Source organism: Sarcophilus harrisii, chromosome 6 (assembly GCF_902635505.1).
Source record: "Sarcophilus harrisii chromosome 6, mSarHar1.11, whole genome shotgun sequence".
Classification (NCBI taxonomy): Eukaryota; Metazoa; Chordata; class Mammalia; order Dasyuromorphia; family Dasyuridae; genus Sarcophilus; species Sarcophilus harrisii.
The window spans coordinates 81,289,416-81,307,696 of NC_045431.1; the positions used below are offsets into that span (position 1 = coordinate 81,289,416).

Consider the following 18,281-nt stretch of genomic DNA (forward strand, 5'->3'; position numbering starts at 1 on the left):
GTCCTTTTTTAAAATATGGAGAGTTGAGAAGCATGGGAGATAGCTGGCTTGCCTCAGGATCAAGAAAAGCCAGGTTCAAGTCTTATCTCAGATACACATCAGCTGTGTGACCATGAGTTACTCAGCTATTTAATGTAAATTCTTTACAGGAAGGATATCATGTTTCCAACAGCATGTTTCCCTAAATACAAGTGAAACATTATTACAATATTACAGCTAAAGATCTAGACACAGAAGGGAAAAAGTCATGACAATAAGTCATAGATTTGGTAGGTTGCAGAAATGTATTTTGAATAAGTAGGGAAATACAGTGGTAAAAGAGTAGGAATGAGAAGATTTACCTGGATTCAAAACATGGTCATGCCATTTACTACCTGTGTGACTTTGGATAAGTCATTTAATTTCTCTGAAACATATCTGTATGACAAGTAGATGATAGTAGATAAATAGATAGACAGAGAGACAGAAAAGAGAGAGGCAGAAACACAGAGAGAAACAGATTGAGAGAAAATAGAGATAGACAGACGGGGAGAGGATGAGGAAGAGGTAAAGGAAGAGATTAGGAAAGGGTAAGGGAGAAAGAGAAGGGAGGAGAAAGAGTGAAAGAAAGGGGGAAGAAGAAGGGGAATAAGAGGAAGAAGGAGGAGGAGGAGGAGGAGGAGAAGGAGGAGGAGAAGAAGAAGAAGAAGAAGAAGCAGCAGAAGAAGAAGAAGAAGAAGAAGAAGAGAGGAGGAGGAGGGGAGGAGGAGGAGGAGGAGGAGGAGGAGGAGGAGGAGGAGGAGGAGGAGGAGGAGGAGGAGGAGGAGGAGGAGGAGGAGGAGGAGGAGGAGGAGGAGGAAAAAGAAGAAGAAGAGGAGGAGGAAAAAGAAGAAGGAAAAGGAAAGGAGAAGGAGGAGAAGGAGGAAGAAGAGAAAGAGAGAGAAAGAATTCATTTGGTGCTTAATAAATGCCAAGCACTATGTTGAACACTGGGGACAGAAATGCAAACAAGATAGAGAGTTCTTATATTCTACTCCGAAAAGACAAAACATAAGAGAATCTGGAGGGCAACAGGCAGCAGCAAGGTGTGGAAACAGGTTGGAATTGTTATGAAGATTGAATTCCAATCAAATAAGGTTCAAGTTCACCTAGCCCAGCCTGGTATCCTGAGAGCAGATTTCAAGTTTGAAGTGGGTAAAGTAGAGAGATGAGGATGATGTGAAGTCCAAGCAAAAGGAATAAGTGAATTGATTGGACTAGGTGACTTCTAAAGGTCCCTTCTGATTCTAAATCTATGATCTTATTCATTTAGTTCTTTTCCCAGTATAGGTACAAATGGAAGCTGTGTGACTTTTCTGTTGACAGAAGCATTGGAGGGCATGATTTTTCCAAAATGATTTGCATTCCTTCATAAATAATTGCTGATGCTAAATAATAATATAACAACACATATAAGAAAAAGTCACAAACACAAGACTTGAGTGAATCCATGCCATAGCCCACATTAAAAAAAAGAAAAGAAAAGAAAAGAAAAAAGACAACAAGCAAATAAGCATTCACAACATTTAAGAGGGGATGTGGAGGAAACAGTAATGATGTGCTGATAAACATAAAGCTGTGTGGGGGGGGTGAGGGTGGGGATGTGTACATGACATACATTAAAATTTAATCTCCATGTTCACATTTTCTTCATCACTTTTTTAAGTTCAATCAACAAAATTATAAATTAACTCCTCGTTTGTAGCATTCGATGGTTTCCAAGGTGTGAAAGTTTACACTAGAAATTTTACAATTATTTGTAGAAGTTTGAGGTGGTCCAGGACAGTCCTAGGAGAGGATGCTGGATATGTAGAAAGTAGATATGAATATAAATGCTGACTCAGACTCAATAACCTTGTGACATGAAAAAATCCTTTAACTTAGCAAAGTTCTTATTTATAAAAATGGCACAAAAAATACTTCTCAATACTTAACTCATAAAGATATTATTAGTTAAGTGCTTTATAAAATATCACAAAATATTACATAAATGAGAATTTAAAATTATTATTTTTAACTCCTTTTCAGGTTATAGACTTCAGGGATTCTTAACATGGGATACATAAACTTGTGTTTGTATATTATATATATACACATATATACACATGTGTATGCATATGGATATGGATATGTTTATGGAGTGTATGTTTATATTTGTATGTGTATGTATATATGTGTGTGCATCTTTATATATAATTGCATTTCATATAATTAGTTTCCTTTAAAATTCTTATTCTAAGCATTTCAAAGCATTATTCTGAGAAATGATCCATAAATTTCATTAGACTGCCTAAGGTGACCATCACATACACACACATTTACCACAAATACAGATAAGAATCCCTACTATCTGACATTAAATTCTAAATCCATGGTCTTATTGAGAAAGATTGTTTCAAATAATATTATCTTCAGAGCCAGTTTGATGCTAAATAATTACCAAACTAATTTTTGTAAAGTAAAAAAAAAAAAGTGTTTGTGAGGGTTTCATATTTTTTCCCTTCTTTAAAGAACTTAGAGAAGTCCCTACTCAAATATGGATATTCAGTTTCTAAATATGCATCTCCCATATTTCCAAGGTAACATATGGAGATTTAGTTGTTAGGTAACTAATTCTTCCTTGAAAAAACTCAAAGCTGAATTTGCCATAATGATGAAAATCCCTGCTCATCTCTTCTTGGAGTTTTTAGTTCTTTTTAATACTCAGTTCAGATGTCATCTCTTACCTAAAGTCTTTTTGTATCATTCTGGTTGTGAATATACTCCCTTTTTTTTCCAAAATTCTTTTTTTACTTTCAACTATAGTAAAATGTAAACTCTCTGAAGGTAGAAACTGTTTAATTTTCTCCTTCTATTAGTTCCTGCGTCACTTATTCATTCAACAAATATTTATTAAATATCAACAATGTACCAGGCATAATAATAAGCACTGGACTAACAGAGAAAAATGAAATAATTCTTGTCCCTAAGGATTTTATATGGTATTGAGAGGATGAAATTGGGATGGGGAGAAGAATGTATATACAAAAAAGGGGGGATATGCAGTATCTATATAATTTTATAACACATATATGTATGCATATCTGGATAACTGACATATTTGAGAATTGTTGTATGTACATATAATATATGCCTGTATGTGTATATATACATATCTCCATATAGATATGTACACATACATCGCATAATATGTGTACATATATTATATATGCTTATATATACATACATATATATATATATACACACACATATAAACCTATATGTGTACATGGGAAATTTCAAAGCCCTGGCCTTAACCACAGGAATTTAGGAGTCAAAAGCCAGTCCAAGTTCATTTGCACAAATGATATCTTTACACTTTCCATGATGAAGGATAGCAAAGCATTTTCTTTACAGACTTATTGTTTAAATATATTATTTTCCTTAGAGCTTGATTTTTAGTACTCCTCCCAGGTCACCAACTTCTTTGTCTTTTCCCTTATAATCTTTCTGGTTTTAATACTGGCCTCTTTCCAAACCCCAAACTGGTCTCCTAATGTGAACCACCTTCCCCCATACATTCCTGATCTAAAAAAGACTCCATTAAAATGTCAGAGATAGGCTATTTAGTGATGGTGAATACACAGGGAATTTCCAGTTGTGAAAAGGCATAAAAAATACCACCAGACAGTATTATATTCCCATGACTAAAAAGGTCAAAACAGACTTTTCTTAATTTCTAAATTTATTCACTACTTAATTCAATGCTCTTTCCTTATAAAAGTTACACAAATGGACTATGAACTTATCACATGATGTGTACAAAATAATGTGGTCAGTGACTCAACATTACTGACCAAAATCAAACCCCTAAGTTTTTTCACTAGTCATAAATGGAATTTTAGAAATAACCTGTGGTTTGTGTTTGTTGTTTCTATAATTGTATTGTTTAATAGGTTTTACTTGAAGGCAAAAGGAAAATGGGGATGGCAGAGGATAAGATGGGGAGATAGTGTTACAGGAACAATGAACATGAACTTGGATAGGCTTGAAGAGATAGTAGAGGAGAGAAGAGCCTGGTGGACTCATTCATGGGATCGCAAAAAGTTGAACATGGTTGAATAACTGAACAATAACAAAAAAACCTGTGGAGGATCACGATCTATGCCTTGTATATCTTCATTTAGTGAGTATACTTAAAATTTTACTGATTAGAGTAATTCATGTATATTATTGAAGTTTTATTATATATATATATATATATATACATATTAAAATATTTCATCAAGAAAATATAAGATGAGGAAAAAACCCATAGATCAATCATAGACAATGATTAAGGCACAATTTATGTGTTTCATTGGGCTTTGTGGAATGAGAAAAGTAAGAGAGAAGGCTCCTCCCTACCCCCACATGTTGGTTGGACCATATGTGTTGGATTTATAAGAGGATATGAATAAGAATTACATAAGATGGGTAGTTTTGAATAGGTTGAATCTGCAAATGTGAAGAGCTTATATATGGATAAAGTTACAATCCACTGGAATATTGAAACATTATATATATATATATATATATATATATATATATATATATAATTGTTAATTGATAAATTCTTGTTTATTATTAATTGCTCTGCACTATAGATATTATAGATTCTTGAATTATGCTTATGTTCCATTCTGGAAATAACTAAGGCATATTGTTACTGAAGAACCCTGAAGGATGATACTTTACAGAGTGCTGTGTATATTGAATATATTATTGATGTTCATTGTTTTCTTTTGTTCTCAGTTGATGTTATCTATTGGTTACATGGAATAGCAAGAAAATCACTCTTTTCATTCAAAGTATTGGTATTTGTGATTACGCTATACAGGTATAAGTTTTAGTCTTACTCCAACCGATTTTTACAAAGAATTGCAAAAATGTTTAATCCCAGGAGAGGACATAGCCCCACTTTCATCCAGGTGAGCGCGAGACAATTTTCTCAAGTATAGCACTGTGCAGAATAGACAAGTGATATGTGAATCCTGATGGGTGAGAGAATTCTAAATATGATGTATGTGTGAGTAAGAAAAATACTTCAGTCATCTGTAAAGACCCTTGGGAGGGACCCAAAGAGAAAGGATCTTCTGGGAAACTGATGCTGTTTCTGCTACTTACAAATGATTTGGTAAAACTATATGAGCTCTAAGTGTCCTTTCAATTTTAACTCCTATAGTCATTGTGTAATAGTGGGAACTATTTTTTGAGTGGTAAAGAAGACAAAACATAAACAACATTAGATTCTGTATATGTGTTTTGCAGACTTCTCAAGGAATTTAAATTAGATTTACCCAGATTCTCACTCAAAATTGTTTCATTGGTCAAAGATATTTCATGAACATGATTTATTTTCACAACATCGTGGGGTTGCCAAAGTATCACTCTAGGAAGGGATGTGTCCTATTGTGTAAATAGATTTGTAAGTCATTTGCCTCTTTCTTATTACTCTTGCACATAATTCATTTGTTAGAAATTTCATCATCTCAATTCATCTTCTGGTTTGTCTGCAAAAAGCTGCAAACTCACTTACATGGGGATGATTTAAACAGCTTTGAGAAGAACCAGTCATTTATTCACAGCTAACTTTTTCTGTTTTTTTTTCCCCCCTGGGACAGGCATTAAAAAAAGAAGAAAAACAATCTAAAGTTGAGAAACAGGAGCAGAAAGTGACAGAAGAATCTCTAATTTGCCAAGGCCCAGTAAATAAGTTATGGGAAAATTACTTAATAGTCCCAAATATACAATAAAGGACTTTCATCACAACAACATTGTAGAGATAGTATATGTACTATGATTTCCATTTTAATAGGGATACAAAGCTTAAATCATTTGCTCAAATACATACTATAAGTTAAAGAACTGAGATTTAACTTAGATCTGCTGGTTCGAAGACCAAATTCTTCTATGGGATGTTTACCCACCAAAGAGTAAAGGAATCCTGCAAGTGAACATGATTGAGTTGACATGATTTAAAAAGAAAAAAAAAAACCAGCATCAGAGAAAAATCTGGATTTAAAAATCCATACATCTATTATGTTCATGATGGATATAAATGGTTATATGATCACTCCAAAACTTCCTTCAGTGTATTCTCTCCTAATTCCACCAAAAAAATATTGAATAATGGCTACTTCAGAAAAGTATGACTCGAAGTGAAATCCATCTTTCTTTAGATCAGTAATAATCAGTCAATTCAATTCAGCTCAGCTGTTTGTTGAATAATTATTTAAGTTCATAGCATAAATAAATTAAGAATAAGCATTGGGGGGGGGGAGAGTACAAAGTTTGAACATAACATGAGAGTCTTTGGGAATCAATATAGAGTGATTAAGTAGGGAAAATGAAAATAATTATATAATGCTCTGGAATAGTAAACATCAATCTTTCAGAGGCCTATGAAAATATGCTCTAAGCTTTTTTTAAAAATCATTGTTTTTATGTCCAGAGACCTGTAGCTAAATAGAATAGATTAGAAATTGCATACTATCCAGTCTGGTACCAGATGTATTCTTTGATATGGGCTTCCAATAATGTTTTCTGATTTTTCATCTTTAAACTTTAAACAAATAAACCTCACACAAATATGGTAGAGAGTTTGTGGCATAAAAGAATAAAAAATGAAAAATGAAATAGATTCCATTATTGGATTGCTATTTATTATAGTATCAGAGAAAGGTGTCATATGAAAGTGCTCTGAACCCAGACAGACAAGAAGATTCAGAAACTTAGAACATAGAAAATAGTGAAAGTAATATTAAAAAAAAAGAAATTAGTGAAAGGCAAAAACCTTATGAACAATTTAGAATAAAAGAGAAAAACATTTTCTAAAATTGCAGATTCTTTTTAAAGGAGATACATAGGATAAGAATGTAAAAGTTCACAAGAAGGAAAAGTAATATAACTTAAAAAAGAACATAAAAAAGAAAATAAGAAAATTCCACAAAATAAATGTTTTATAACAAAACTCTCCAGTCTCAGTTTATAAATCGGGGTTCTCAAAATGTGGTCTAGAGATCTCTGAAACGTTTACAAAAGGTTTACAAATTCAAAATTAATATTTATTTCTAATACAGTACATATTTATAAATATAACCCACATAAACAAAAGTTCTTCTAGAGATCACTATTGACTACAAAATAGAAAATTTTGATTATATCAAATTGAAAAGTTTTTGTACAAACAAAACTAATGCAGATAAGATTAGAAGGGAAATAATAAACTGGGAAAACATTTTTACAGTCAAAGGTTCTGATAAAGGCCTCATTTCCAAAATATATAGAGAATTGACTCTATAAGAAATGAAGCCATTCTCCAACTGATAAATAGTCAAAAGATATGAACAGACAATTCTCAGACGAAGAAATTGAAACTATTTCTAGCCATATGAAAATATGCTCCAAATCATTATTAATCACAGAAATGCAAATTAAGACCACTCTGAGATACTACTACATACCTGTCAGATTGGTCAGAATGACAGGGAAAGATAATGTGGAATGTTGGAGGGGGTGTGGGAAAACAGGGACACTGATACATTGTTGGTGGAATTGTGAACACATCCAGCCATTCTGGAGAACAATTTGGAACTATGCTCAAGAAGTTATCAAACTGTGCATACCCTTTGATCCAGCAGTGTTTCTACTGGGCTTATACGCCAAAGAGATACTAAAGAAGGGAAAGGGACCTGTTTGTGCCAAAATGTTTGTGGCAGCCCTGTTTGTAGTGGCCAGAAGCTGGGAAATGAATGGATGCCCATCAATTGGAGAATGGTTGAGTAAATTGTGGTATATGAATGTTATGGAATATTATTGTTCTGTAAGAAATGACCAGCAGGATGAATACAGAAAGGCTTGGAGAGACTTACATGAACTGATGCTAAGTGAAATGAGCAGAACCAGGAGATCATTATATACCTCAACAACGATACTGTATGAGAATGTATTCTGATGGAAGTGGATTTCTTCAACAAAGAGACCTAATTCAGTTTCAATTGATCAATGATGGACAGAAACAGCTACACCCAAAGAAAGAACACTGGGAAATGAATGTAAACTACTTGCATTTTTGTCTTTTTCTCAGGTTATTTTTATCTTCTGAATCCAATTATTCCTGTGCAACAAGTGAACTGTTCGGTTCTGCAAACATATATTGTATCTATATGGATATATTGTGACATATTTAATTTGTATAGGACTGCTTCCCATCTGGGGGAGGGGGTGGAGGGAAGGAGGGGAGAAGTCGGAACAGAAGTGAGTACAAGGGATAATGTTGTTAAAAAAAAAACAAAAAAAAAACAACCCAAGGATGGGCTCTGTCAATAAAAAGTTAAAAAAAAAAAAAGTTCTTTGGACAGATCTTCAATGTTTTAATACTATAAAGATACTGAGAACAAATTTTGAGAACTGCCCTTAACCGTTATTCTCATTGGTAGATTAAGCCCTCAGAAATGGCTGACTACTTCTCCCCTAGAGTTGATACTCTGAGGATTTGAGATTTCAAGTACTATTGTACTTGAACTAACTTCCATAAGTACTAACTTCCATAAAAGGGAGCTTCCACCCCATATCATTAACCAGTTGATATCAATTATCATGTACAAAGATATATTTACCAAGTAAGTATAGCAGGACCAGAAATAAAAAAACAAAAATAAAAACAAAAAACCCTTAAATTGGAGATGCATTCTTTGCCATGCATAGACTCAATTCCCATGGGTGAGTTGGCTCCTCCTTAAAGCACAACATTACATAGGTACATGTATAGGGCATATAAAGGATACCTCCTGGTTCTGGAAATCCATTTTTCCTTTTGTCAACCTCCCAATAAGTTTGGTTTTGGGTGAAAAGTAGCCAGTGAATAAGTTAATTCAAGACTGGGTCAAGAAAGTCATCCTCAAAACTTATTACTCATTAAAATTAGCTAATGACAGTAGTCCCTGCTACCTATTCCATTTGCTAAGGGGATTTCTATTGTCTCTTCTGACCTTGCAAAGCTCACAAGAAATAATCTGATCCATTCAAATCAAGATATTCATTCTCGTAAAGTGGGGAGAAAATAAACACAACAGACCTAAGTTGTAGCATGTATTCAAGGATTCATGGTGACTAGGTGAGGAGATAAGACAGCTGCTACCTTTCCACTAGTCTAATGGCTCATAACAGTTCTTGTTTCACTTGCATCTAGGAAGAAAAAAACAGTACAATTGCAAGGAAAGGTGGGTCGGTCTTTTTATATTCATAAATATGAATATTCATATATAATCTTTTTATTCATATCAATGGGTCCATCTTATCTTTCTGAAGGCATTAGAAAACTTATCACCACACAAGAGCAGACCTCCAGCCAATCATGATGGGAAGAAACTTTGTACCAAATTTTACCAAATCTCCATGTATTGGATTCACATCAAGCATGGAATATTGAATATATACTGTGTATGTGTAAATCAGTAAAGGTTCTAAAGTCTGGGCCATCATTGATCAGGACCTGATTATACAAAATTATTGAACTTGAAGATGAATATGAGGAGGTAGTAAAAAGAATATAGGTATTCTGAAAAATAAGAAACCCTGAAAAGGAAAATGTAAACACTATACTTACCAAAAAAAAAAATCAGCTAGAACCATGTCTAGAAATATTTCAACTAAATTAAAAAGAAAACTTTTAAAAAATAGAGTAAAAAAAATCCACTGAACAACCTCAGAAGTAAACATTGTGGTCAAATTAAAAAACTATATCATCAAAGAGTAGTTTTTTTTTCAAGACAAGGCAGAAAACATTCTAATTTCAGGGGAAAATTAATCCTAATGACACAGAATATTTCCATGTTTACAGGAAATCAAAGAAAAAAGTGAATAAAATACTCTGAAGATCTAATCATACTAAAAAAAATAACAATTGTTAAGCCCAATCATCAAAGAACCTATACAATAATTCTCCAATTATTTAGGTCTATCTTTCTGTGGGTAAAGAAGTAGTTTTATAGTTATATTCAGAAATGGACATTTCTTGGTAGGTAGACTACCAAGTATTTTGTACATTCTGCAGTTATTTTAAATTGAATTTTTCTCTCTATCTCTTCCTAGTGGTTTTCCTAGTAATGTGCAGAAAAAATAGTGATTTATATAGGGTTATTTTATCTTTCAACTTTGCTTAAGTCATTTCTTTAATTCATTTTAGTTAATTATTTTGTGTATCTATAAAAAATAAAAAGGCAAAAGTAAATTAATTCATTAAAAAGGCAGAAATTTTGTTTCTTCTTTACCTAAACTTACTCCCACAATTTATTTTCCTTGTTTTATTGCTAGAGCTAGCATTTTTAGTTGCAAATCAAATAATATTGCTGAAATTAAGCATCATTTGTTTTGCCCCTGATTTTATTGGAAATGTCTTTAGCTAATCCCATTATATATAATTCTAGTCCTTGACTTTAGATAGATGGTACTTACCATATTAAGGAAGGAAAGATCCATTTATTCCTTTGTTTTTAGGATGCTTAACAAAAATAGATGTTGTGTTTTTAAGTGTTATGTTGTTCTTGTTATTGATATGATCTATTATCATTATTTTTTTATACTGAACCAATCCCACAGTCCTGGAGTTCATCTAATTTGATCATAATATATAATCCTTTTGATATAATGCTTTATATATTTTTGTTTTATGTAAACTTTTTAAAATAGATACCCCTTAGGGATATTAATCAACAATTTTCTTTCTGTTTTTGACTCTTCCATGTTCATATATGAAGATCAAATTCATCTCATGGAAGGAATTTGAGAAGATGCATAGGTTTCTATTTTTGCAAAATTTAGATAGTTAGAATTAATTTTTATTAGACAATTTCATAGAATTTCCTTATAAATACATTTAGTCCATGGTTACCTCCTGTTCCATTGGAAGTTTATCTATTTATTGTTCAATTTCTTTTTAAAATGAGATTTGATTACTTAATATTTTTCTTTCAATATAGGCTTTTTATATATTTTTATAACTATATACATCAGTTTTATTGGCATATAATTGGGCAAAATAGTCTAATAATTTCCTTTCTTTTTTCTTTTTTTTCTTATTAATTTTTTGTTAAGTTCTTTAAAAAACCTAGGTAAACTATAAAATATTGATAGTAATATAATAATACTAGGAGATTTTAATATTTTTCTTTCAAAACTGGATAAAGCTATAATAAAAATAATATAAGCAAAAGACAATAAAGCAATTTTCTAATTGAAAAAAATTGAAAATCTAGGGTTGTTTACCCTATTTTGGCTTCTAAATGAGAATATAAAAGAATATAAATATCATTATCACTTAATACATTCACAAAAATTTGCCATATGATAGGACATAGACATTTAAAAGAAGTATTTTAAAAAATTGAATGTGTTAAATATATTCTTTATAGATGATATCATAGCAACATTTATAATGAATAAAGGAAATAAGAGAAAAATAAGGATCTAAATGAAGATACACTAATGCATCCTGCATGATGATTGAATCAAATTCATTCATGTAATATATAATTGTTAAAATAATCAAAATTAAACATACCAAAACTTATGGGACAAATCTAAAGCATTCCTCAGAGAAAAGTAATCATGTCTCTGAAAATTTCTTAGAAAAAAAGAAAATCTATGAACTAAACACTTAATGTAAGAGACTAGAAAATTTATAAATTAACAATTTTAAAATAAGTACAAAAGAAAAAATCTTTAAAAAAAGATGACAAATAGAATATAAAATGTATTAATCCTATAAAATTGAAAGCTGATTTTAAACACTGTAATAAAAAAGAAATATCAAATTACTAAAATAAAAATGAGATAGTTGAATTCAAAATTATTTATATGACCACATAATTTGGTCATATAGATACAAAATATACTGGAGATATAAAAATAATAATTGCAATAACAGTAAATATTAAAACTGATTTCTTCATTAGATATCTCAAAAACATTTGACAGAATCATTTATATTAAAATAATAATGCAAAAATCCCTAAGAAAGAAGGAATCCTTCTTTAATATAATCAAAAACATATATTTCAAATTAACTAGTACTTTTTTTTTTGCAATGAAAAGTTACTAGAAGTTTTCTCAGTAGACATGGGAATAAAGCAAGGATATACCATTTCCTTACTATTATTTAGCATAGTTTTAGAAAAACAATGTCATAATGATAAAAAAGAGAACAAAAAAAATTTAAAAAGAGAACAAAATTAGATATATAAAGAGTCACAAAGTGAAAATAAAATTGTATCTATTTGTAGATAATATGATTATCTATCCAGAAAGTTCCAGAGAATCAGTGAACCAACAATTTGAAGTGGTAATAGCTTTAGCAGGGTAATAGGATGAAAATAAAGTGCAAAAATCATTAGTATTTTTTAACAGTATTTAAAACATCAGAAATGTGTTTTATAAATCCCACTCAAAGTAATTGAATATCTATAAAATATCTAGGAGTCAAGCTACTAACACACCTAATATTTCTTTTATCTGTTTTTAATATTTTAATTTTTCCAGTTACATGTAAAACATTTATTTATGTTGTTTTTAAAACTTTGAGTTTCAGATGCTCTGCTTTTATCCTCACCCACCCCTCCATTAAGAAGGCATATGTGAAGCTACACAAAGCATTTCTGTAAGAGTTATGTTCCAAAAGAAAAAAGAGAAAACATCTCTTCCCCTGCCTCCATTCCCCTCCACCCCCAAAAAAGCTAAAGAAAAATAAAGTTTTAAAAAAGTATGTTTCAATCTGTATTCAGACATAATCAGTTCTTTCTTTGGATATGGATAACATTTATTTTTTTATCATAAGTCCTTCAGAGTGAAAGACCACTATATTGCAAAGTCATTCACAGAAGATCATTCCACAACATTGCTATTATTTTGTAAAGCACTAGTCATCAAAATTCTTTAGACCAGTAAAGTGGACAGAAACGGAGATAAATCAAAACAAAAGATAATTATCACATATTTGATCAATGCAAGAGCATGAATCACTTTGAGGAAGAACTGTTTTAAACAAGAGCTGCTGGGAGAAATTAAGAACTGTTTACACCAACAATCCGTACCCCATCCCAGAATAAGTGTACTGTTTTTAGAAATGTGTTTTTAATCCACAAAGCAGTCCAATGTGGTAAACAAGGTAGGTATTATTATTTTTGTTTTTCTGATAGAAAAGTCAAGGTCAAAAGAGATTTACTAATGTTTTTTATCTTTATATCACAATCATTTCACTCTCTCCCTTGGACCAAGAAAACCAGTTAAGATAGGAAAGGTGATATCTGACCAAATCTAATAAAATCTCTTTTAGCCTCTCTTCCTTGAAAAAATGTGTATGTTTCGTTATCTGTTCTGCATAACTTTATTTTAGTGTAAGTGATTCAGTGAATAGAGCATGGAGTTCTAGTCAAGCACCTGTGCTCAAATTCAACCTCAAGACACTAATTAGCTGTGTAACAACAAATCATTTATCCCTGATTGCCTGCATCCAAAGCTTTTTTTGCCTACTATGGAACTTGAGAACAACTGAAATAGTTCAAGACTGATCTTATCAAACTATGAAGAGCTGTAGGCAGCAGTGGAGCGGTGGAAAGTCTACCGTGCGTGGTACAGGAAGAATTTATTTGAATCCTGTCTTTGCTGCCTTTTACCTGGGAAATCTCATTACTCTTTCCAAATATTACTTCTTTCATCTATAAAATGAGGAAGTTGAAGAGATGACCTTTGAGACTCAAAACTGGGTTCTAAATCAACAATGGTTACAGGATTTCAAAAAGCAACAAACTTTTCTACCCATATTGACCTCTTCTCACAAAGATATGGGAGTAAGATTGTAAGCCCCTCAGAAGACTACATTTTATTTGCTTTGCAAACCCCAATAGCCACCATAGTTATAATAGTCACGTCATAATCATTAAGTTGTCAGTTGCTGAGTCACTTAAAATAATGGTTACAAATGGCAGAGGCACAGATTTTTTGCATTTTTCCTTATTTCTCCTCAGCCCTTTGCTGGACATGGAAATCTGTGCCAAATGCCCAATAATGAGACAACTGGAGATGGCTGAGCCAAGAGCTAGCTCCAACTTTTGCACTGGAATCTTTCCAACACATCAACAGTCACTTGAGAAAGCAATAACAGATTCAGACACCAGCCTTTACTTGAGAATTAAAAACCACCTGGAGCAATGGCCTTGGCCATCTGCCCTAGGTCTAGAAGCTAACCTTTCTTTGTCTTCCAAACTCTACTGATGTCCAGGAGTCTAACATTTGCTGAAGACTTTGCCTGCTTAAATAAACATATTCTTTTGTGTAGAAATTCAGTAGAGTATGTAAGTTGGGTGCAGTGATCTCATAGAAAATTGTCTTTAAAAAAATGAATAACGCAAATAATCTTTTTTCTAATGGTATGGTGGAGGATGCCCAGTAACATTACTCGGTAATATTAGGCATATTACGCTCTAGAATTCAATTTCTTTTTCCATAAAATGAAGAGAAAGTTAAGGATGAAGAGGAACAAGAAGAAAATCTTATCTGGATTACAAATATAGAGCTCCAAGAGAACTTCATTTTAGAAATGAAAAATTTAGGCCCAAACTTGTCAAATGCTGCCCAAGATTATAAAGGTAATAAGTACCAGAGGTCGATTTGGAACCCAGAGGGGTTAAATCATATGCTCAAACTTACGCTTTAAATACATTTATTTCTATTGGTTTGACATTATAGCGAATAGACCAAGACCCTAGAGAATAAATTTCAGAACTTGACGAGGGCTCTTTCAAATAAGGAAAGTGAATATATAATCACACCCATAGTCAACAGGAGATTTGGGTTACTGGATGGCAGCGACCCTCATATTTATCCTTAACAATCGGCCTCTCGAAAAATATTCTTCCTGGAAAGCAACAACTAGCCCCAAAGCCGGACTCCAGACCTCTCTGCAATAGTTACAACCGCTTCTTCCCAGTCCCTGGCACCCTAAGACAGTAGAGGTGACTCTGGGAACATTGTAGATAGCTTCGTTTCAGGGCATCCGAATTCCCTCCTCTAGAGTTGATTGGTCGAGAGGCAGAGGACAAAAAAAAAGCAGCCCCACGGCCGAACTCTTCATTGGCCGCTTGGAGGTGGCAATCAGGGCGGAGCGAGGGGGGCTTCTGCTCCCGGCTCTGGCTGCCACCGCTGCTACCCCCGCTACCGCCGCCGCCGCCGCCGCCGCCGCCTCCGCTGCAGCTCGGTTGCGCCTTTACCACCTCTCCGGCTGCCGCTACCGTTGCGGTCCTGGTAGCTGCCGCGACTGCAGGATCGCTCAGTCGGCGTTGGGGCTGGGGAAGGGATTCCGGGGAGCTCTCCCGAGGAAATTTGAGGCCCGACTCACATTATGGTAAGTGCAGCAGCTTTGGGGGCCTGTGTTTTCTTTCACCTGGTTTTGGAGAGGGGGCACTTCTGAATTGGAACAGTGGCCCCGTCGCCTGGAGAGCCAGCCCTACCTCCTCCCGAATGGAAGGAGAAGCGTGGCCAGGGAACATCCTGGGCTGTTTTTCCCGGAGAGATGGGAGGGGTGGACGGAGATGGGGTAGTGGTGGTTGTAAATGGGGATATGGAGAAGGAGAAAAAGGAAACAAGTAAGCAAGCTGTCTATTTCATCTTCCTCCCTTTTATCCCATTCCCTTTCTCCTCCCCTGCCTCCCGTTTTTGGCAGGGATTGGGGAATGGAGTAGAGGGGAGATAAGGGCTTGGCCCCAGGAATTAACCCAGCTTGTCCTGTCGCTGGGGGTAGGGATAGTGCAAGGAAGGATGAGTGCAGCACTGTGGCGGGGGCTGGGGTGGGGTGGGGGGGGGAAGTGTGTTCACCCCCTCCCGCTCTGTGCGGATGCTCAGCTCCGCAGATGGCAGTGGCAGCAGGTGAGCAGAAGATAATAAGGGAGCCCTGTGGCCTGGAAGAATTTGGGACCTGGCTCTTGGTGCCCTTGAACGTATGCAGCAGCCCTGGGCGTCTGAGCAGTTCTCCAGAAGAGAGTTGCACCCAAGGTCCAATCCGAGGAATGACACGGGCACAAGCTTGCAAATTGATTAACCCACTGCGTTCCGGGAGGTGGGCGGGTAGGTTGGAGGAAGGGAGACGGTGGTTTCTCTTTTATTGTCATATGCCTTTTATCTCTAATTCTAATATTTAATGTCCCTCTGTCTTTCTAATTTGCAGTACGGATTCGTGAATCACGCTTTGGAACTCCTAGTAATACGGAATTATGGCCCTGAGGTCTGGGAAGATATCAAGTAAGTGTGGCACTCCTCTCTTGTCATATGAGAGAGAGAGAGAGAGAGAGAGAGAGAGACAGACAGAGACACAGAGAGAGACAGACAGACAGACAGACAGACACAGAGACATAGAAACAGAGACAGAGACAGAGACAGAGAGACAGAGCAAGCGAGCCCTGGTTACATTCCTAATACTCCTGAACAAATTCAGAGCTGCAGAAGGAACAATCTCTGTATCCTTCCACCAATCCCGAACTGAGCAACCCAGGCTCCTTCCTCCTCCCTAGAGAAACCCCCTTGCTTCTGCTCCCAGCTGCTGCTCAGTCCCAGCGCGGCCAGAGCTCCGGGTTCCCACGCTCTGAAGGGAAGGATGGAAGCAAAGGAATCAGTGAGTGCCGCCGAGAGGGCGCGGTTCAAGGCCTGGTGGAGGGATAGAGAGGGAGGGAGGAGGACGAAGACAAGGGAAGAGGTCTTGTGGTCACCACCATCTCCCTACAGAATCTGCTTTGCTGTGTTTCTGGCCCAGCCGTGGGAAAGAGCTGTGAATGCCCCTGTGTGACCCTAGAGCTGGTCGGTTCCTTCTCCCATACTGTTTGGGAGCCTAAGGGCCACTGGCAGGCTGTGCATTCCCTTGCCTCCAAGGAATTCCCCGGTCCCCACCCCGCAAAGTTTTGGAGTGAAATAAAGCCATGGACCACTTGGGGGCAGGGAAAGGGAGAGGGATGTTGCACAGTGTTTGTTAAAAGAACAAAGTCATGTTATCCTGACATGATTTTTGGATAATTGGATAATTCTCATATAGTTTTACTGCCGTAACCCTAGAAACATAAGACAATGAAATTCAATTAGTTAGCAGTCCTAGTTGAGTTCATTACAGGTTCTGAAATGCAAAGTGAGATGTGCAGGAATTTGTTTGCCCATCTCAATCTTTTCATGGAATCATTACCAAGCTAATAATTGATAGCTTTAACCCTGGTCTCAGCTATGGAACTGTCAACTATTCATCCAGTACATCAACAAGCATTTATTAAATACCATCTATATACCATGAACTTTGAGTCCGCAGCAATCAGAAAAATCAGTGTCTGAGTTTAAACAATGAAGCTTCCATTAACCCAGAAGCCTTCTGTAATGACAGTCATCACTTTGTAGAGGCGCAACATTAATCACAAAGACTTTCCTTCAAAAGAATCTTGGAATTTGTGGTTATTCTGTTGTAAAATTAACTGATAATACCAACCAGATATTTCTGGAACTAGTTCACATTTGTTAAATAATAGAATGTTGCCCACTCCTCCTTTTAAATTATTGCTGATTTTTATTTTCTCAACGATGTGTCTTGATGATGTGATATTTAAGGATAATTTTCTCTATAATAACATAATAATTCTATATTAATTGTTCTCCAAACTTTTTACAGCTATGATTAATTAATTCTTAAATGTTTTGTTAGGCAGTTAAAATTTCTTGTGCTCTTACAAAATCTGCTTTCATGGAAATAATCAGGGTTTCAAATTGAGACTAAGAAATAGTTTTATAGTTATAAAGTTTTTCTAGGGCTTTTTTTTTTTCTTTACCTCTTCCTGACTGGGAAGAGTTTTATCTCTTGAATCATAAGGAAAACAAGTTTGACAATTAGTCTTTTGAATTAGCTGGGTCTCAGGAACTTGTTATTTACATAGATAATTGGATAATTCCCACTTAGTTTTATTGTCACAATCATGGAGAGTAAGACATTGAAATTTAATTATTTAACCATGTAATTTAAATATTAGCACAAACTTCAATAAAATTGTTTCATTGTTAGATAAAATAGATTCCTTTTACCAAATAATTTTACCCCATCTGTAAAATGGGAATACTAATCATTTCTTTAGTCTGAGATCCAATGAGAGCCAATCAGTGCTTGCTTTTTAAAGATCTAGTCATCACATATTACATTCTATCACCATACCCTTGTATAGGCTGTC

The 18,281-nt window shown here is 34.7% G+C and overlaps 1 protein-coding gene across 2 annotated transcripts in view; it reads left to right on the plus strand.

The window, feature by feature from the left end:
* The first annotated feature begins 15,153 nt into the window (after positions 1-15,153).
* The window catches only part of GUCY1B1 (guanylate cyclase 1 soluble subunit beta 1), a 67,521-nt gene continuing 64,393 nt past the window's right edge, over positions 15,154-18,281 (plus strand). The window contains exons 1-2 of one of the 2 annotated variants that reach the window (XM_031943398.1): positions 15,154-15,436; positions 16,256-16,329. In XM_031943398.1, coding sequence (XP_031799258.1) covers positions 15,434-15,436; positions 16,256-16,329 — 77 coding nt within the window. In that variant the 5' untranslated portion in view covers positions 15,154-15,433. Of the gene's footprint in view, positions 15,437-16,076; positions 16,156-16,255; positions 16,330-18,281 lie in introns of those variants that run through there. The other variant, XM_012552152.3, reaches the window with a different exon arrangement.